The sequence below is a fragment of the Perna viridis genome, chromosome 9, assembly GCF_037379345.1.
Source record: "Perna viridis isolate PV_CMFRI_1.1 ecotype Kerala chromosome 9, ASM3737934v1, whole genome shotgun sequence".
Taxonomy (NCBI): domain Eukaryota; kingdom Metazoa; phylum Mollusca; class Bivalvia; order Mytilida; family Mytilidae; genus Perna; species Perna viridis.
Genome location: NC_142453.1, coordinates 6,445,625 through 6,468,893, shown reverse-complemented (window position 1 = coordinate 6,468,893; position 23,269 = coordinate 6,445,625). Strand labels below are relative to the sequence as shown.

The 23,269-nt window shown below is 33.5% G+C and overlaps 1 protein-coding gene across 1 annotated transcript; it reads right to left on the bottom strand.

Moving 5' to 3' along the window:
* Positions 1-697: 697 nt before the first annotated feature.
* LOC148606477 (E3 ubiquitin-protein ligase DDB_G0292642-like) lies at positions 698-21,530 on the bottom strand. The gene is made up of 5 exons (XM_088546108.1): positions 21,484-21,530; positions 7,701-7,776; positions 6,436-6,517; positions 4,245-4,535; positions 698-3,009 (listed from the first exon to the last, which is right to left on the bottom strand). The coding sequence occupies exons 1-5, from the start codon at positions 21,528-21,530 to the stop codon at positions 2,396-2,398; spliced, it is 1,110 nt and encodes a 369-aa protein (XP_088402234.1). The 3' UTR covers positions 698-2,395.
* Between the last annotated feature and the right edge of the window lie 1,739 nt (positions 21,531-23,269).

Sequence of the window (23,269 nt, the reverse complement as noted above, 5' to 3'; positions counted from 1 at the left end):
TAAAAATACAAATTCTATTTTTGTTTTCTCATTTAAGATTTGAGTATCATTACAATTTCTGTATAAGGCTTCCTTGACCACCGTATTACAGGTTAACTCCATCTGAAGTTAATTTCGGGAAATGCAACAAACTTTGATACTTTTGGCAAGCAGCACTAGCATATATATATACAATGTAGTTAATATTCCCGGTAAATATTACTTGTCAAAATTTGTATCACGTACCGTATCATCCCAATACTCATACATCACCATCAGGGACCATCGGTTGGTTGACCATCGAGGGTTGATACCGCATGTGATTAAATAAAATTCTTCGAGTGTGTTCCGAGGAGGGTGCGATGTAGGGTTTGCGATATACATATAGGTCTAGTGCTGTGATGTAGGATTTAGAAACGATATAGGGTTTTAACAATACAGGCAATGTGTGTGTGTGCGTGTGCGTGCGTGTGCGTGCGTGTGTGCGTGTTATGTGATAAACGGTATTTATGATAGGTAGAAGGAAGACAAATTATTCTTTAAATGTTGATTTTTCACATGTAAAACAGGCAGATCATTGAATGTACTAATTATTTGCTATTTACAAAATTATCAATCTTATCAGCAGTCCAAACAGCGGTCATGAACGGGTGTTAATATCATATTCATATTGAAAAAAATTGAAACGTATATATTTTTTTTATACAAGTCTGAAATCTATGGCAGATCGAGAGATTTTTAATATAATTGGAGAACTTAAATGGAAAAGAAAATTATGTAAAATAAACTTGTGTTTATCATTATGATATACATGTAAGTAAATACAAAATATATAAAATTTTGAAAAAAAAATTAATATTAAATTTATAACCAAAAGAAAAAGGAATAGGTGTCGGGAAACTCAGTAAATTCACTACCGCATAACCTTTAAAAATACAGCAAATGCAAAATCGTCTACTTACAGAGATCACCTAAATGTTTTCACAATAGGTGAAAACACACCTTTAAATAAGCTCTGAAAGGCCCTGACAACAAAAGTATTACAATCAAAGGTAACAAAACGATAACACTTATTGTCAAAATAAACTAAAATAAAAAGTCAAATAAGGACACGAAGACACAAAATGGTTGTACAAGTAACAATCCATATAACGAGAATGTGTATGGTGAATAAGTCTAAGAGACAACAACCTATACCGGGGAGAAACGTGGTAGCTCAAAGACACGCGCAGGTCTTCAATGAAAGATGAGAAAATCCTCACAATTCAGGGCACACTGCTGCAGACACCAAAACGACATTATATACAGGTAAAAGAAAAAACAAGTAGTTGCCCTTATGTACATTTTATAGAATTATATTTTCTGTTTTTAATTTATGATTCTCTATAGATATCACACTTCAAGTTACTTATGTCTGCAATGTGCTTTCTTTTTATTTTACATGTATTGAAGTAATATTGTAATAAAGATACATGTACTCGTATTATATATGTTAATTCGTAGTTACGGAAAACGCAAAACAAAGTTGATATCTAAATATATCATATATTAAGACTAAAAGATAACTTGTTTGTACATGTATATGCATTATAATTTTAAACCTATACCTCTACCCTATATCACACCAGACCCATATATCATATCCTAAATGTATATCACACCTCTAGCCCAATATCACATACCTTAAATCGCACCCCTTCACAGACCATACTTATCAATACTTAGAATATGGTCAAAATATATGATATAATGGACACGACTTGTTAAAATCTGCATCACATGCTGTATTAACACTCGATCTATACCACCCCACGCGACGGTGGCCTTAGGGGTGATATAGGAGTTTAAGGTTCATACAGCGTGTGATACAGATTTTGACATGCAATTTTCAGTATGTATTTTATTCATGTACATGTATATCAATTCGTTTAAGTTATCATGAGTTCCACGAAATTTATACGTTTTATATATCGAGATAACGAGAGCCAATTATGATTAGATGCTAAATTAATTGCTGCCACTATCAGTATATATGCAGCATGAACGAATGACTTGTGTATAGTTTCATGCAGTCTCTAGATAAAGTTATATCGGAAGAAAGGTACTTTTTATTTTTCTATAGATAGGCGATTCAAGTAGAACATTTCCAAAAAGGGCATTAAACTTCCGATAATCAAGCTAATTATTCATTTTCCCTTCCAAAAGATTTAAAATGATAGAAATTAAAACGATAATTATTTAGACTATTTTTTTATATTTCAAGAAGTCGAAGAGTGAGGACAAAACTACATTTTTCTCATGATGACACAATTTCTTTCTAAAAACTCTAATTGCAATATTACGAAAATATTACATAAAAAAATCGAGTTGATATCTTCAATCAACGTATAAATGTTAATTTCTACTACAATTGCACTTAAACTTCTGTTTGTATTGGAGCTTTGGTGCAGGATTCAGATCCGCATACATATCTACCACTGCTGTCTGCTTGTTGTAGGCATATAAAACAAAACTTTTGTTTGCACCTGCACTCCATTTGAGGGCAACCTTCCGTATGTTCGATCAAAATTTTACATCTCGGGCAAAGTCTTATGACAGGGCATATTTTTCCGCTTATCACCTTTTCTTTGCTTTCACGAAGAATTTTCTTCTTTGGGTTTTCAGTTGAGCAGTTTTTGTTCCCGCATTCATCTGAACCTGGGTTGACCCACAGACCGCGACAGAACCAACAGAATCTATTTTTAACTTTACCCTTCGCCCAACATATTGAACACTCCACGACTGCTAATGCTGATTCATTCCTATCACAATAGGAACCACATCTCGAACACTTTTGAACATCGTTGGTCGCAAAGATAAAGTTAGTGGCAAGTTTTGTTTCAAACTCCCATAGTTCTTTTTCAGTTAAAGCCGCCACCTTCCTCGCCTCTTCAAATTCTATGTGGTGTCCACAATCAGGAACAGGGCAAATAAACTCATACTTTCCGCTTTCAAGGATACTCTTGCAATATGTCGTCATAGAGTCGGGCCCTACAAAAACACAAAGTACGTGTCTGTAGATGCATGTGCATTATCAGACAGAGAGTGTAAATAAAGGAATACGTGTACATATGCCATTACACTTATACAAGAATAATTCATAATTTATGATATATTTTCAATAAATCATTTTGGACGTGTTTTTATTGATACATAGTATTTTTGTTTAAGCAAACAGTTGCTCCTGGATTTTGACTTAGCTTACAGAAAAGCGAGTACCCCAGCTCCCTGTCCTTTGTCTTATTTGTTTAAGTGTTCGAATTTCATACCGATCTCAAGAGTTAAATCCGAATTCAACAGATTTTTATTTTTTGTTTTATCGTTGTATTTCCTCACCACTCTCCCAGGTTAGGGGAGGATTTAGCTCTTACAAACATGTTTAACCCCGCCACATATACTTTAAGTGCCTGTCCAAAGCCAGGAATATGTACGTTTTGTAGTCCGGTGCATTAATGTTGTTATCCGTTCACGTTTTTCTATAGATTAGGTAGATTTTCGTCTTCTATGAAAAGTTTTACTTCATTTATTTTAGGGCCTTTTACAACTTGCTTTATAGTATGGTGACTTATAAAAGTTTAATTATTCGTTGCTTGGCTTTTGGTGTATGACTGTCTCACTAGCAATCATACCACAATTCCTATTTTAAGTTGAAAAATACGTGTTCGATACACATAATATAGGTGAATATACGTGGCTTTAGAAGTCACATAGGTTACAGTTTGTAGATCATAAAGTAAACAATATACATTACTGTACTTGTACGGACGCGTATCAAGATTAGAGTGAAAACAAAATACCTAAAAATCGTCCTTTAACGTAGCACTCCACATTAGAATCACACAAAATGTGATTCATGGTTGGAGAGCCTACATATTTTTATTTTTTATTATTTGTTTAAAATGCTTTAGTAAACAGAAAATTATATGTGGCTTTTCATAAAACCCTTGTTCATTTGAGATAAAAATTATATAGAATGCACAATAGAATTTAAAATTAAAGGAGGAAACTCTGTAAATGACACTAAAATACAATACAATAAAATAGATTTTCAATGTGAATTACTTCTACGAGCAAACAGAATGGAATGAATAATTATACATTTCAACATATAGACCTATAAAGCAACTTAAAAATGTGTAGCCTTTTAAGGGGTGTATCATATTTTCAAGAATGTTCATAACTTACAATTTAAACATGTGATAATACGTGTATGTACATAGGTTTACCGATTGCGTGTTGACAACTGAGAAGAGCTCTATTTGACGAATCTCCATCATCAAGGGTAATCACATCTGGAAGAAGGGTAAGTACCACTTCAGAGTCAATAGTATACTTTTTAGGTGCTCGAGATAAGCAGTCGTCCTCGAAGCAATGATGTGTTAAGTCCCAATTACCAGAGTTGTTGATATATGAGTCATTTACTCTGATAACTACTACCAAAGTTGACCTGTCTTCGAGGTCATAATCAGAGAGTGGAAGATTGTCGCCATGTTCATTCTGATCATTGAGTTCTCTGCCTGAAATGTTATGACTAAATAAATGAACGAAAATGAGAAAAAATGCGTCAACTAATGAATAGATATCAGTATAAGAAATTAGAATTAAAGAGAGACTCAAACGGAGAATTATCTATATTTTTTTACATTTTATACTATTATACATGAATTACTCGACGTCAGTGTAAGCCGGTTTTTGATTTAAATTCATATTTTTTCTAAATTATTCTATTGCCGATACAGATTTGTCTTTCTTTTTATTTGTTTCACGTTTCTCAGTTTATAAGAACAAAATATTTTGATTTCCCTATCAAATATATACAATGCTAAGTGCTCACATGTGATTGTATTTTTAAATTTCTGTGTTGACAAAAAATGTAATTTATCACGAATTTGAATGATAGAACGATAATCGTCAAACCAATTTTTAACACGAAATTAGACGGTAAGTTATCACGGCCAACGACTTCAACTTTATCTGATTTCAACGATTCACATTTTACGACGAAGCCGGTTTGTGATATAAATGACATGTCATTTATATCTAGTGATGTTTAATTATATTATGGGGAAATTGATCAAATTATAGGAAATTAATTAAAATCTTTGTAATTTATGTATCGGACTATATTTCTCCAGTTTTTTTTTTTTTTTTTTTTTTTTTGAAATCATTCAGTAAATCTCTATTTTTGTCTTGGCGTCCTGGTCAAACGTACACACCGGCCAGTGGCATGATTGGTGTATCTTTGTCACGACATTCGGGTCAAATTGTTCTAAAGTGCTGCATGTCTTAACGTGATTCTCGTTGGTGGGTGGATTTTCCTTTTATGGCAATTTGCATATAATTTATTCATTTGTTTCCATCAATGGTGAATAGATTGTCTATATATCATCCTCATTTGCATATTAATGCTTCGGTTATGTGGACGAATAATTTTATCTTATCACAAGTGGTCAACACAACGCAAACTTGTACATTATGATTTAGGTTTTAAAGAACAGCAGAAGTAAACAGCATGTTAGAGATGAAAGTTGTAATAGAACCGTAGGCAGGAATTTGTAGAGGGGGTACTTTTACATCGCGAGGTGCTATCGACTTCAATAGTCACAAATCAAACAAAACTTCGACTCTAATAGACTAAGTGCTTATTCGTTTTTGAAGGGGGAGGGTTTTTCATATCCCCAAGAACACCCCGACTATAAAACCGTAAAAGACAATTTTAATGTATTTAATTGGTATTTTATCGCTTCTAGAAGAAAAGTAATATGGAATATTTGGTAAAATCTGTCTGAACAAGAAATATGCAGTCCTATTCACCCATAAATCAAGCCCTTCATGACTTATAGTTGGACCGCTACTTAGATAGATTGGTGCTTCATGTGTATATTATTTAAACAAAACAGAACAATTCAATAAATATATTCTATCAAACCACTATAAATGCAGCGCAAATGCGCGCAGAAAATAAGTTAAAGGCTAACAATAAAATTGATACCATCTTGGTTTTTAGCATTTTCATTTCACTTTTGGAGTTCTTTCATTTTCAGTTTTAAGTAAGTTACACCGACAAAGGTTAAACAAAGAATTAAATGACTGCAATGATGTACACTAGTACTTGAAACTTCATTCCAAAGGTTCAGTTTTTTTTTCAGGACATTCGGTCCTGTGATGACATACTATTTTCAGGACCGAACCAAGTTTTACCGTGCATTTTGATCTGAATCAAGAATGACTATTATCGGAAATCTGGCGTTCTGGATTTTTTTACCGGTCCGGTCACATTTTTACCGGTGATATCCGACGGTCCGACGGACTTTCGGAAAGACTGTTGAAAAGTTATAATAAAAGCATTTTTTTTTACAGAAAGTCTTACATGTATGTGCAAGTGTTAAATCCTCTCAAAAAGAAACGTAAACCTACTTCTATAGAATAACCGAATGAAATGGGCTGGAACCAGAGTCTTTTCCGCCAGAACGATTCGAACATCTTTAACAGAAACATCCTGAAATATGAAAACAATGAATACTTGTATATAGTACTTGTTATACAATAAACCAAGTACATGTAACTCAGAATTATGATTGAGATAGTAACATATCAAGTTACTGAAATCGAAAAACAAATATTACAAATACACTCATGTACTAGCTTAACAGTCCATGTGATATATGTACAGTTGATCGAACACACACTATCTCATGAATATAATGGAGTAATGTATCTTCTGCAGGATATCTCTCGATTGAGGGGTAGCTAACAAATTCAACGGAATAGACAAACGATATGGTGGACCTCCACAATTTGATTCGGGAGATCTAGAAATATTTCTGGACCTTCACATTTCAATTTTAGCACGTCCTGAACTATTTCAGGACCTTCACAAATAATTGTTTATGGAGGTACTGACATCGAAGTGTGAAACACTTGGAATATTTATGGAGCTCCTGCAATCGAATTTTGGGGCTCCCGCGATCGAATTGTTGAGGTCCATGAATAGTTAAGGAACACCATAAATTTACAAGGTTTGTTTGTTTGTTTGTTGGGGTTTAACGTCCGAGCAGCAATATTTCAGCTATATTCAGACAATGAACATGAAATGGATGATAAATTGAACATGAAATGAAAAAAAGAAAGAATGGGTCACAAGGATAATAGGGTCGACTAATTTTGATTGCCACTGGAAAAAGGGGGGATGGGTAAGGTCGGGCAATTTAGCCTCCTGTGGCGGAGCGCAAAGGTTCCTACTCCTATCGAATACCACAGCAGGGTTCTTTAACGTGCGAGGAACGTGGCATCTTTCCCAACATGGTGCACCACTATGGTTTGCGGACAGGTTTTATATGGGTTGTTTATTTCAATATAGTTTCTGTGTTCAGTCTAATGGTTTAAATCGTGTTGTCTATGGTGTTTTGTTTTGTCTTAGCCTAGTCGTTGCCATTAGATCATGTTTCCCATTGTAATCATGGTCTCTCTCATTTTACCCTCATGTATACACCATTTTAACACACACTAATCAGCTAACATGCAAGCGTTAACTAACATGTAATTACTTTTTTAACGACTCGTTAAGACAAATAATGATTAAATATAACGACAGTTTTGAACAACTGAATTTAAAAAAAAAGTCTTACTTCGTTATGACGTCACAGTATTTTCACATACATTTTTGTACATAAAGTACTAACCTTGAAGATATAAAGTACGAATGTCTTTTCCTCTATTCCTTCTATGAATTTGAAAATTTGGCATTGCACTAGAATCCTGTTAAAATGACAAGCATTTAGTCAATTGATACGTTTACTGATGTTTTCTATACGTTCGTTTTCCCGCGAAAATAAAACAAAGAAGATTAACAAATATGGGATGCATAATTAATATTAACTTTCGATTTAGAATTTTTCATGAATGACCACTTGCTTAAAAACATGGATTCGGATTATTATCGAATCTCGAAATAAGTAAGATTTATAATAGGCTCACATATACATAAACGTACAGTAATTATATACTTTAATTGGAACATGCATATGACCACTTGTGCTAATTACAGATAAACTTACTTATATACATAGAAGAGAGCTGTTGTCTAGAAGACCTCCACTTGAACAGAAAATACACTGAAAATTTTCGGTAAATTAACTCAAAACAAAATGATTCTACTTTTGTTATTGTGATTTCTATAAATAGAAAATAAAGGTTTTCGAGGAACATAATGTGTTACGGTTAAACCCACATATATTTTGTAAACAACTGGACGGAGCCCTCTATTTTATGATCAATTCACACAAATTTATGTGCAGTTCTTGCTAAGAACCAAGCATGCAAGATATACAAGCAGTTTTTATTGTATCGTGTTTAACTTACAGAAATTTACAATATATACGATTGGTATATTTTCGGATATTGAAACCACTTAATGAATGCCTGAGGCACAAGGGTATTCACCAGAATTGTGTACTGAATTTACAGTATCCATATCTACATCGTAATTACACTGAAAAAAATTATAGACGTCGAACACTACAAGCTCATGCTCGGAACAATATTTGTCTACCAATTCATTTTATAATTTTTGTTTTGTTTTAATAATTTATTCACTTTTTATTTATTTACTTATTTATTTACAAGTTTGGAATTCTTAGTTAAGAAAGTCATTTTTGTTTAAATTAAACATTAAACATTAAGATATCGCAAATAAACTTCACTCTCAACAAATAATGACTAACATTCCATACTCCTCTCAGATGATGCAATCTAGTTTTCTATATAGTTCGTTCTCCGTCAAACCCTCTTCAGGCTCAGATGATGTCACAGTACAATGTACATGTACCCACAACAATTCCCACAAACTTCAACGTATGTAGAAGTAGAATGTATTGTAACCGGTGCCACCAAGTTGACCAGTCTGAATACTCTTTTGCATGAAACGGGATGGGAGACGTTAAGAGACAGACGGATAAAGCACAAGGTTATTCTTTTCCATGAGATGGTCAACGCTAATGATACAGCATATCTTTGTAACTTAGTCCCGGCCCCATTTGCTTGTGTACATGCTTATGGAACTCGCCACTCCGACAATTTGGTCAATATACATGTACCTACGCGACCTAGTTATTATCATAACAGTTTCCTTCCCTCAACCATTACACTGTGGAATCAACTACCGCTTCATCAAATATGCGGTATAAATATCCTTATATTATTTTAAGTAATATCTGAGAAAAACTAATCCGGTTCCAAAGTATTATTATGTCGGTAAGAGAATGGGTCAGATTCTTCATACGAAAATAAGAATCCAGAGTAGGGATTTAAATGATCATTTATATAAGAAAAACTTAGTTGACATCCATTTTGCGTATGCTATAAACAAGTTGAGACCTCTGAACACTTCTTTTTTGTATGTTCTAGATTTGTAGTACAGAGACGTAACATGCTTGATCTTCTGACATACATGTATCATCCTGTTAATATAGATAAATCATTATATGACGCTTCTTTATCATATAATGAGAACTCTGAAATCATACACAAGTTTATATTAAACTCAAAAAGGTTTGGCTGATCGTATATAAATGTCATTTATTACACTGGGTCGTGTGCATATATCTAAATATTCATGAATCTATAGTTATATAGTCATCTCTACATTCTCTTATTATTGTACTTATATTATCATTTTGTGTCTATTACCGTATCGTATATTGTACATGTATTACGGGAAAGGAATTTATAAAAGTGCTGCGTCACTTGTTTTCTAACAACAAATGTGTTCATTATGTTAACATATTCTTTCTTTAATGAAGTACTATTTATACTTAAAAAAATATTTAAATCCTGATTTCCACACGTCATCGTATTATAATTTTCCGCGTCAGGGGCGTAGCTAGGCCTGTTTTACTTGTACGCAAAATTACGGCGAGGGGTCTTTGGGGGGTCGCTCAAGGCCCCCAGAGAGTCCTGCAAGGCAAAGCCCTGAGGGAAACTCATGAATTTTAACGATTTTGACGCCAGTTTTTCAGAGCCTATACTACGTTCATGGTATGCATATGTGATGAATAATCTTTATTTCATCTTTAAAATGTGTGTTTTTATTTTTGTTACCTTTTCCGAAATTACGCAACTGCGTATTTGGTCTCACTAACCACTTCTGACGTTCCCATTACTTTACATGTTAAACTTGACATTTTCGAAGTTTCACTGTGAATTCCCAGGACAAATGGGACCTTAATATGGCATATCAATACGAAGCTTTAAAAAAGAGGATATTCATACTGGTGTATAAATGGTACGGTCATAGTCTAAATTTTTCACCAAATTACCTTGAAGACAAAATACTCAGAAAACCACATGTTTTCATTCACCAAAAAATGGCAGCATGGGGCAACTTACAGAGTCATGTCAGCAGTATTCATACGCACTAGTTAAAAATAATGCATATATTCTAAAAATAGACTCTCTAAGCTTTAATTTGATAGCAATATCTATTAATAGAATGAAATAAAACACTCATAATAAATAGACTTACAATTACTTTGTTTTTGGTACTACATAGGGGGGTGGCCAATTGACCCGGAAGTGGTTAGTGAGACCTTTGCGTACAGGCAGTTACGCCCCTGGCGTCACAGTATAGAGAACGGTTTTTTTGTATTTAGTGATCGAGTAGACTCAATAGTATATTGGTCACGTGATAACTTCTTACATGTACCACCTCTACACCAGTTCAAATTATTTTTTTGTGTCAAATATGTGACTACTGTATTTTTTTTATCTCTACCGGCGCTCTTTATGTTACATGTACATGTAAAAAGAGTCATTGTTCATTGTTTTTCTCATATTTACTATTACTTAATCTATGGTATAACACATGATAAAGTAGCAATTTTTCATATCGTGCATATGAAATATGATTTATGTTGCTGACATGTATACTTTGAGTTTTTTATAATAATAACTGGTGTCCTCTATGTTCTTCAAACTATCGGCAATCGTATAAATTGTTCAATTTTAATTGTGCCTAAGAGTATAGCATAAATACTGATGATTTTGTTGACGCTTTAACTTTATAAATTTCCGTTTTCGCGCAAAAAAAGTTCCAGTACACCCTATCAATTGATTTAATGTTTATATATGTATACATGTTCGTAATGGAAGCTAATCATTTTGAATCGGGTCTCTTGTCTAACTATTCTGATTAAGTATGTTTTTTTTACATTTATTATTTTCTGGTTAAAGGGACCAAAATGAATCATCAGTTTGATATATATTTTTTTCCTTACAAAAATTCTGGTTTATTTTATCTTTCACTCACTTTTTTTTCTATATAACTTTAAATATTGATCTGATGTTTTATCGATGATTTACATACAGAGGTTAAGTTCTGTTCTGCTTTGTTGATTTCTGATGGATTACTGATTGTACTGCAGGCGGAGGCATTCGTGTCGTACCGACACATCTAGGTTGAAAAGGCAACTCCAAAAAGTAGTCGAGGTATTTGAATTTCCCGTTGTACATCTTTCAGTCATTCCTACCGCCTACAGTCAGAAGACAACATATTTTACGGACTTTTTTGTGTCGGTGAAGTTTTGCTTTTTGCCTTGGATCTTAAAGATGCTCTTCCATGGAAACCCAAGTCGTCTGATCAAAATTCTGTTTCCAGATCTGTCAAATACTGATAACTTGGTGGGGTTCGAAAAAGGAAATTGAAATTGCGTGCCATGTGTTATTTCCTGATGAAAATTATAAGTAAACAATTACTATCTTTAAAAAAGACAGCCGACGCAGTAAAATTTGTTTTTTTTTACTTATAATTTTCATCAGGAAACAACGCATGGCACGCAATTTCAATTTCCTTTTTCGAACTCCACAGTTATAGCATAACCGTCTCGTTTCCTTGGTATTTTAAGCAGAATGGTGATGTTTGGGGTGAAGAACTCCCACCACCTTTTTCTGCGATAGACACATAGATTGTAAAAAAATTATAATATTTATACAAAATGGTTTTCAAAAAATTATAATGCAATTATCTGAAAGTATAGTAATGTTAGAGTCTGGAATTATTTTAAAAAAATTTGGTATCAGCACAATTTGTCTAATCACAGTGTCCGGAAATATTTCATTGAGTAGGGTACACGAAAGGCCAAACCGTTCTACCTATTACACAAATGTATGATAAGCAACAAGCGATCAGTACAAGTAAAAAAATAATATATAAAAAATAAGTACAAATGCTTCAAAGTGTCTTCGATTCAAATTTTCGATTCTTTCAGATGATTCTTTTCAAAATGACACGAATAATACTTATGATTATGATAAGAGACAATAAGTAACGATTTTCTATGAGAAAATATAGATTTTTTTAAAAATATTTACTTGAGCCAATGAGCAAGCTCTTTTTGTCTTGGTTTGTAATTTACACAATTCGTGTTTGTCAATTTTTTTAGTTTTATCTTTTTTAAAGTAATACATGTAAATATGTGTATGTGATAAAAAGAGTATTTTATGGCATTTTTCAGTATCCTTCAGGTACCAGCCCTTGAACCGTATATTAAGCCCGTGGCTAGGTCGTGGGTTGATACCGAGGCAGATACTCCGGAAAGATATGAAAATTCCATATAATTACACGTACATATAAATATTTTCTATTATTCAAATCATTTTCGGAGTCGCTTTTTGTGAAAATGAAATTTACAAGGCAAAATCGAAATATGATTTGGTATGCAGTTGACATGTAGTGGTTACAATGTATAAGTATGGGGGCTTGGCTAATATGTTTATCACGAAGGTTCTATTGAGGTTACTTTCAAGGATATGATCATGTATTTAATATTTCTACTTTCACCCCTTGCTCTGGGCGTGAACGTTTAACAGAAAACAATCAATCATGTGTTGTAGTGTAGATGTAATTACATAGGAATATCAATTTATGCTGCTTGCTTCATTGACGCAAGAATGCATGTGTACGACACTGTTAGTGGAGATCTATAATTGTTTTGTAAACAAAATTGATGAATGTTTTATATTCTATGATTGATTGATTGTTGGTGGTTAACGCCCGAGCAGCAATTTTTCAGCTATGTCCGGGCGATTAACATGAAATGGATGATAAAATGAACATGAAATGATGATGAAATGAGAAATGGCATCGGACACAATGAAAATATAAGGTCGATGAATTCCGATTGCCATTGGAAATTTAGAAGGGTGTGATTGGACAATTTTGCCTACTGTGGTGAATCCGATGCTCATTTTCCTGTCGAATACCACAGGATTCTTTAACGTGTGAGGAACGTGGCATTTTTTCCAACATGGTGCACCACTATGGTGTGCGGTTAGGTTTTCCGTATTATAGCCTGACAATCCAAGAGTGTAGCATTCCAGGATTACCCCATTCAACCACCTAGGGCACACAACCCAGTTGCTATGTGGACAAAGCCCCTTAGCCTACACCTGGCGCTATTTAGTCTCCTTTCACGACAAGTATCGCGCTGCTGCAGGTCTATTTCCTTGACACCCCGACATGCACTGAGCCTTTAATGTATACAATGTATATCATTGTGTACAATTTTGTATTGAACTAAATAGATCTAAATAAAAATTTAACTGAATGGCTTAATGTAAATTGTGGCTTAAACAATGGTGCATATTCTCATTTTATTAAGGAGGTAGAGCTAGAGTCAGGGATATAACTAATGAAAGCATAGATATGTTTGTATTATATTCATTTTTATCATATCCTCTCAAGCTTTCGTCTGAAGCAGAATGAAATGAATCCAAGTTAATTAGATTCATACATAAGATTGATGTAAAATGCTGTCCGTAAGTGAATAGAAACGTACCAATGATTTGTAAGAGTTGTGTCCTTTACCTTAGGTCTACCTCCTTAAATATTTTTTTAAATAAATACCGGTAATTAAGTAAAAGATGTGAAACGTTTAAATATTGGTGTTTCTGTTAATGATGAAAAAATATGACGGGTGTTCTTTTTGTCCAGAGGATGAAGTGTTCCTAGCTGAAAATGAAAGACTTACAGAAAAAGTTTTTTTTTTGATTAATTTTTATGGTAGAAGAAGAAAATTCTTGTATTTAATTATTTAGTGTAAAACGCATTCTGTACCAAGATCTGTTTTATTTAAATTTACACATGGTGATACAATGTAATTGTACATGAATACGCATTGTATCACAGTACACTAATCTCGGCTTGTTGACCGAATATATTCAAGCTATGAAGGAATGGCTAAAGATGTAGCTTAAGGCGGTAGACACAGGATTAGGGATACAATTCTTACAAATCATTGAAACGTTTGTATGCAGCATTTTACCTCAATCTCATGTAAGCATCAAAGTTAACTTGGACTTATTTTATTCTGTTTCAAATGAAAGCTCGATAGGCTATGGTGAAATTAAATATGATACAAACGTATCACTGATTTCAAGAGTTATGTCCCTTACCTTAGATCTACCTCCTTAATCTGTCAGTAGATATTGATCATGAGGTTTGAACATTACATGTTTGGTCAGTTTAGAATATAATGTTTCAATTTAGAAAATAAATATTTTTTTCCTATTGCACTGCCATTAAACTAACGGAGCCATGTATTTTTTCATGGATGTTAGTACGCCTCACTTCTCCAGTCATTCCATGGTGATATGGGTTGGATACCTTACAATGTAACAGTTTTGAGAATAGCGTCCTGATTTTGAAAAATGGAGATTGATATATATGTAAGCCTTATAAAAAGGGTTTTACAACTGACATATACGAATCGGTTTAGTTAAAAATTAAAATTAAATCCAATTAAAAACTGGTGTTTCAGAGTTATGTCTGGGTTTAAATATTAAAAATCTTTCAAATTGATCAATCCTAAAAAATATATGAGAACAAAATGGAATATACGGCGTACAATTTACATGAATATACATTTTTGCTTTAAGCCAGACTGATTAAGCACGTGACATTTCAACCCCCGGATGGAGGTGAGATGTTCCAGCTATTTTACGTTTTCAATTGTTTGTTGTTGGGGTTTAACGTCCGAGCAGCAATATTTCAGCTATATTCAGACGACGATCATGAAAGTTTGCTACAAGCTTCATGGAAGTAATCGATTTCTCTCAGTTTATTCTAGATTAATTTATTTCTCGGCTCTCTATTATTATGATTTTTGCATGGTCGTTATAGCTCAAATGTCATCATCACGAGTGACAAAAATTGAAACCACTCTTTACTATAGGAGCATCAATATACAAATATGTGTAAAAGGAGTAAAGTAAACTTCGTTAAATCACATTATTGTACATGTATAAGCTTTTAAAAAGAGAATTTAAGAGGATGAACCTGAAGTAACAAGAGCTGGTGAAGGACTGTCAACAAAATAGATGGAAGATCTGGTTCTTTGCTGTAGAAGTGGGATGCAGAGGTTTTGTTGGACAGTCCATGTGGAGAGTACTGAGAGCCATTGGGGATTACTAGAGCAGCCAGGAGAAGAGTGATAGGATGTCTTTGTAGAGAGACAGAGACATCATCTATGTGTATGTGGAGAAGGAGACAGACAAATGGAAGACCAATAACTGAGATGAAAAGTCAAGTAGTATACCAGGCGGGGACTTGATCATCCCAGTCGGCGCACCTCTGAATGCCGTAGTGGACAGCGCCGAAACAGCCGAGGAAGAAGGATCCATTTGAAGATGTATACAGGTAATAATATGTTGAAAACTTTATATGTAATAATATACCAGATAGATACAAACATAACTTAGCAAAAGTTTGTACAAAATAGAAGAAATTCGACACATAATTTAACTTTAAATCCGTTTTTTAACATTGAGAACATGTCATGATGCCATGTGACTATATTATAAAAAATGATAAATGGTTCTTCCCAACGATGTTAGAACTGTCAAATTTGCAAAACAAATTTTTGGTCATTTCCTCCGCGGGACTCGAACCCTTACCGCTGACACATCTATGGTAACACCGCCTGCACAAATCCAGCGCCCTAGACTACTCGGCCAGCTAGGCTATATAAAAATATATAGCTTGCGCTGGCCGGGGCATTTCTCCTCGTAGGTTTAATCAAGGGCTGTAACTTAGTACACGATGTATGGCAGTACGGGACAGCTCATCCAGGTGTTATTATGCAGAATAGAGGATCAAATTAATGATACATGTCACAGCAATTCAATATTTTTCATACGTCTCAGAAAGTGACGACTCTATTCCCTACACTGCTCCATCGGATCAAATTGATACAGGGAAGATAGTGTAAGTATAGAAGGAAATTCCCAACAATCTATACATCCCAATTCTAGAATCGATGCAAGGTTGCAAATTTGCGATGCAAATTTGGTCGCCCCCCTTAGCGGGATTCGAACCCCTTCTCTTCTCTGACATCTATGGCAACACCGCCTGCACTAAATCCAACGCTCTAGACCACTCGGCCACCTTGGCTATATAAAATATAGTTTTCGTTAACCGAGTGATGCTTCCTCGTAATTAAGTAAATCTAGAGCGCGAACATTAACACGTGATGTAACTGAACAGGACAACCTCTGATGGTATCGAGTAAGACAATAGAGGATCTGTAACAGTATACAACCGCCTGGAAGGCTACTCTGTAAATAAAGCAGCATTTTCTTACTCTTTTCCCACTTATTTTATTGTGAGGTCCAGCGTTAACCAAAATAGTTTGAAACTGTAAGTGTGCATTTGTTCACTCCTTTCACAAGAAACGCTGGATGTGCATTTAACAAAAAACCTTCAGCTTCAAAAAATGTCTGTCCAACTTAACGTGTAAATGTATCATGCGGAGGAGATGTATTAATTAAAGAGCTTTTATCTCAACGTTATATCAAAGATTGAAATAATGTCTGAAATCATCTTTAATCAGATGTCGAATTTGATGTATTCAATCAATGCTATGAACATGCTTGCATATGCGTGAAAGCACTTACTTCGAACCGCGTCACTATCCTTTACATGAGATATTTTTCTATGATTTTAACATTTAAATCTAATATTTTTTTTAATATTTGTTTGCTTTAATATCCGTATAAATCTCCTCGATACAGGATTAATCTACATTATGATTTACTTTTGGGTTAAATTTAGTATAAAAATGAGAAACTTTAAATAAGGTGGTACATGTATAAGCATTAGTGTATAGAAACCAGTAGGTCGCTGCCTAAAGATAATATGGTTTGTATTAATGTGGAAACACTGTTATAATACCAAGCGCGAATAAACCATTTACCCGTTCCTGTTTTTATTTTGAAAGTAGGAAAATGAAAAGCCATTTGCTTTGTGTATAAAAAAATCCAGGCTCTGTGTATTTATCTATTGCAATGGTTAAGCACAATTCTATATTAGAAAGTTCTTTCGACTGCTTTCTCTATCCGGGAAAAATCTTCAATACATAATTATACATTTGCAATGTGTACCTATCAAACATGTCCATACACGTACATTTATTCGAAATTGTAAAGTTTATATATGCACAATGTTTGTTCAATTTTACGCATTTTTGTGTGTATGAAATCCTGTTGCTTAAGTTTCTTGTATACAAAGTAAATTTTCGGACATTTGTTTTCGTATTTAGTGTATACCTACACATACGTAAAAAACAAATAGACACTTAAAATACTCGTATTTACATCAAAACTATTACCAGATGAAGTACTTTGATGCAACGTTCAGGAGGAGCATGGATGTACATGTAAACTCTTCATGTACAGGTGTAAATATCTGTGCTTAAAATCTTGAAAAAAAAAACACAAAACAAAAAACAGTAAACAAAAAACAAAAACAAAAACAGGCGGGAGAGTTAATACCTATATAGATGCAATATTTCAAACTTTTCCACTTTACGACTATTCGTAATCATAAAAAAAATTCTCATGAAAAAGTTTCATTTTTATTTTTCTCATTTATATGCATGTATTTTAAAACTTCGCAAATATTTTAGGAATTGTTGATTTAATCAAAAGTAATAATTAACAATTATTTGTGCATGTACGTGCTCATCATGTTTCAATTAAAATTGTACTCAGAAAACATTCAAAACATTTATTTTGCAGGGATCTGTCTGTCTGTCTGTCTGTCTGCACGAGAATCATTAGTGACTTTCAACTAGTTATGTAGATATCTAGTCACTGATGTAGTGTTAGCATGTAGTGGAGGAGGTAGCGGTAAAACATGATTTGTATATTTACCTCATCTCTGTTGATTCTTTTTTCAATGGAACATACTATGAGACTCGATGATCACAGAATTTTATACAAGTGTGGTTCAAGTAAAACGCTATTTTATGAAACGGGAAACAAAAATGATTAATTGCCTGAAGCTTTATAAAATATAGAAGTGAAGTTACGAATGCAGACATTCTTTACAGGGCTAATAAAGGGAGATAATTTCATTTTTTCTAGTAGGCGCTACAGCGCCTTTCGTACCCTCATCCTTTACACATGTATGCTACCGTTAATATTATCGCCTTCAATCTTTGGTTGTAGCCAAAACTGTAATCATGATTACGTTTGTAATAGCGTTGAAATTCTCCAAAGTAATTGTGTAAATATGACACGAGTGTCAAAAAAAAATTAATGATTCTGACTCATGAATGTTCTGACCTCAAAGGGGGTATTTGCCTTCGAGTTTCTACTGTTGGTCTCGGATGCTTTATGTTTGTCTTATACACAAATCTGGTTACGAAATGGAATGTGTTCAACAATTCCTCCTGTATTTTTTTGCTGGCAGATACATAAATCATGAAATTAGACATGCAGCCTAGAAGTGTGAAAATATTTCGACATTCTGCAAATATCAAAGCGTTATCGAAAGAAGTTCTTGCTGCAAGTTGTATGTAGATTGCCATTCGAAACTTCTCGTCAGCTAAGAATGTAACTAGATCCTTTTCGAAAGAAGTCTGCAAAATATCAATTGTGTCGTTCCAAATGAAAATATAAAGCATTATCCGGGGTATTTCTGATACCAAGAAGAGTAGCAAAACTAGAAACACTATAAATATTGAACACCTTTCTGCTTTGGATTTTGACACTTGGCGTCCAGGGAATGTATTAGTTGTCAATTTGAAAGCTATATAACCAGAACAAGTCATCATAACAACACAAAGAACTATAGAAATCGATACAGATATCAAAAGATGTTCCATCAGTGCGTATTGAATAAACGGCCCTTCACTCACCCCACATTGCGAATCAAAGAAGTTCAAACGGTCTAAAAGTTTAATACCGAAATGGCGCGAAAAAGCAATGACGAAACATGCTACACAGGCATATATATAGTCTTTCGTCTGTTCAATTGATACTTCGTCCATATTGGAAACTGCATAGCGATACATTTTTGAATTCCTATGCAGGTGGTCATTATCAGAGAAATCAGATGAAAATCTTCGCTAAAGTAATGAAAGTGAACGTACGCACTACACAACGGATATTTTAGCTACATTCGACTGCTGCACATGATGGTACGAGACCACAATTATCTGCCCTTAGCTTTTCGAATATATAGTTCCTATAATAATAGGGGATTTTTCAAAAATTTTTTAGAAACACTTCCTTTCAGAATTTCTCATACTTTTTGTGCTCAAATGGAAGAGGAATAATGAAATTATTTTAGTAGATGTGTTGAAATGAGAAATTTGACTATAGGTTGTGATTTGGTGAGGTCAAAAAAGGTCAAGTTTGTGACATCCAGAAGCCATTTTGGGTCGTTTTTTAGGGTATCTCTGTGTTTATGCATAAAATTTGACAAAATAATGGTAATTTTTTTTATATTTTTTATATAAGTTGTTGGAAGGTTCAAATTAACATCCCTGAAAATCTGAATTGAATTGCGCCGGTGGATTTTTTTTAAATTACAGAAAGGCTATAAAGAAGACAGTGGGAAAATTAATTGTGGTTTCGTGCCTGATAAACTTGTTTATAATTAATATGAAATAGAGGCTCTAGTCCATAAGCAAACAATGACGTCAACCAATCTGCTATGGCCAATGCTTGAATTAAAATCGTAGCCGGTGAAAGTATTTTTTCCGGCAAAAAACAACAAAAATAACGAAATCCGATCTAAAATCATGATACCCAAAGGAGTTCTAACAAATCAAGCGAACAAGTATACAAATTTGATACCAGTCCCCGGGGGTAAAGGACAATGGTTATTACGAGAAAATACGTAGTAATTACAACATATGAATAAACATCAAACAATATAATCTGAAATTAAGTTTGGGCGTAAAGAGTTTTGATATAATGATCTTAACCCACGATCCACATTCGTGAAACACGAACTAAGCAGGTGTACAGTACATTAACACATGAAACGCCCAAGGCCAATTAAAATGTATTTTACTTGGAAACGAAATATAAGAAACAAGAGAGGACAAATAAATATGTATAAATATAGTTGGTGTCATCCTGGTTTTGCCCACTCTTACCAAAGGTATTCATGTAAATAAACATACAAATGTAGGGGGTTATTATAGAATTAAACAGCTATTTTCGGCCGTTCATGCATGTATCAACGGATCTCGGAGCTCCCAAACTCAATGAACGGTCGCAGGTCGTTCATGTAATGTTTGGGAGTGGAGAGATCCGTTCATACATGCATGAATGACCGAAAATAGCTGTTTAATCCAAGTAACTAAATTCCGACATTTAGGAATATTATTATTCTTTGAAATGTGTTGAACCGGTAAATGTATTTATAGAATCTAGTTCTGGGACATTTTAATTTTGGGGCCAATTTACTTGTAGTTCGATTCAAAGCATTTATAAGTTTCTTTCCCCGAGCTGAAAATTACTCTCCGTAAACAAACTGTACCGGTAAAATCAATGTGGATGAAATAAACTATTATTACGGCTATATTATGCCGTTAAGGTTGTAGCCAAACATTTCCGAAATATACGGCCGCCAATTGGGTCCAAGTTGACTGTCGTTCATGCAAGATCGAATGAGCTTTCTGGCAAAGACGTTCTCGACCAATCGAAAACGACTAAAAGCATGAAAAATATTATAATTAGAATTATTTGGTTTTAACAATTAAAGTTTGCTTCTAAATTGAAGTTATATTTTACACGTTGTACATGTACAGTCTGCCTACAAAATCTTCTAAAAGAACTGATTAATTTTCTTTATGCACACTTTATATACATATATCTTTCACGTACTTATAAATAATAGTAAACTGACAAAACTTACATAATTTTGTTGAAGTACATGTATCAAACAAATTTGCCCAGAATCAAATTGTTTTGTTGAAATTTTTATCAAAGTGGTGAAAATATGATCGAAAAAAGTTAATTAAGGTTAATGCAAAGTACACAGAGAATGAAATAATTAAGTCATTAAGAAATTTTAGTATTTGCACTTTCCTGATGATAATGGTATATTTTGTTCAAGTTTATCTTATTTTCATATTTTAAAATTGAATTATACATTCTAAAATTTTATAAACTTACCAGATTCCAATCTTACGACACAACAACATATAACCCAGCAAGCACATCTTCGCTGGTATTACAATTGAAGGGTGTTTTCTTTTAATTTTACTCAGTGTATTTGGCGAACGACATACTTCGGAAACATTTATACGAGTAGCAGCGGTTCTAACAGTGTACCACAAGACTTTGAAGACATATGGGTGAACTCATTTGAAGATAAAGGAGAAACCGACAAACAACCGGACATAACATCGTTCATCGACTATGTGGTATAGTTTTGGTTTTGGAACAAGTTTAAAACGAAGGACATGCACCACCAGCCACCTGGAAAGATAACGCAAGATCAAGAAGAAAATAATATCATTCCGAACTAAATATTTACCTGATTATCGCTTCAGACTACCAAGACAATCATCTAACACACAAAAGAAGGTGTTTCCCACCAAAAGAGACCAAGAACAAAATAAAAAAGACAAAAAACTAAAACATAATAATAATAATAATAAAAATAAACAAACAAAACACAAAAAATAAACAAAACAAAACAAAACAAAAATGACTTCAATGGTTCAAAGAGATACACTGTAGTACTTACATTATAAATTCGAAATTTTAGGTCGACACAGCTTCCCATACCTTCACTTGGACTTATGATCGGGATTTTTTAATGTAATTGAAAAATGCATGTTTTGCGATACTGTAATATTAATGCCTCTTTTGACATATTTTACAATACAATTTGCTAACTTTCTGAAGTAATTTTGATATGATGTGTTATAGCACTAAATTTATTTTGTTCATTTTGAAAGAGTAATCAATGGAACCAAGATTCTAGCGGAAATCAAAAGAATGTTATCCAGTGATAAAGGCCCGCCATGGAAAACAGACATACACAATAAAGAACATAAAGTAACTAAAATCATACATACAAAGTAACAAAAGTAAATGAGCCAGGTGCACCGGTAGGGTAAGCTTCCACTACTTTTCCAGAACCAGCAGCCGAGCTGCTCATAGAGTCTTATTAGAATATATGATCGTAACTATCTTAACTACATGTAGCTTTATGTAAAAAATATTTAAAGATAAAGCCCGAATACTATATAAAGCACGTACTATTACTATTATAATTGCATTTATTTTCGGACACACTTCTACATGAATTTATATAATGACACTAAAAGATATCCAATTTATTAGATAGATGATTTCACCTGAAAAACTAGTAGATGTGAAGAATTTATTTCTTCAATTGATATGAAACGATTGAAAAAACCCTGAATTTGTTTTTATCATAGAAACGATTTGTAAGAAATACAAATGTATGTATTGAAGTAGATCAAAATCGCGTCGCCGATACTAAATAGAAGTAAATGTATTGCTGATTATACATTATTATCAAATTGTAAAGATTACATCTATATTTTACTCTTAATCGATCATGAATATTTTTTTCTCTATCGGAAAATGTATACATGTAAGATGACAATTAAATATTTTTAAGAGTGTTTCAATTATTTGATCTACGATAAGGGCTGTATCCACTTGACGTAAAACGGCAATTTCATGGTCAATAATATTGAAGGCATAAAACAGTGAGATAATGAAAAAAAATAATTGCCTTAATAGATAACAAATATTGCTGAAGGCAAAACCAAAATGTAAAATTATCATAAATATAACTGATATTGATATGTTTTCCCATGTGCTGTTTTCGCCGTAGAGTATATCCCCCCCCCCACACACACACCCGTTTCTGGGCCTACAAATTAATGTATATATCCCTCTTACTGCATTTATTTTCAAT

Excerpts from the sequence above, each read along its gene's own strand:
- LOC148606477 (XM_088546108.1), bottom strand. The coding sequence starts at position 21,530 with ATGTGCTTGCTGGGTTATATGTTGTTGTGTCGTAAGATTGGAATCTG. Across the intron at positions 4,536-6,435 it reads CATTCGGTTATTCTATAGAA|GCAGAGAACTCAATGATCAG; the intron begins GTAGGTTTACGT and ends ATAACATTTCAG. Across the intron at positions 3,010-4,244 it reads CAGTTGTCAACACGCAATCG|GGCCCGACTCTATGACGACA; the intron begins GTAAACCTATGT and ends GTGTTTTTGTAG.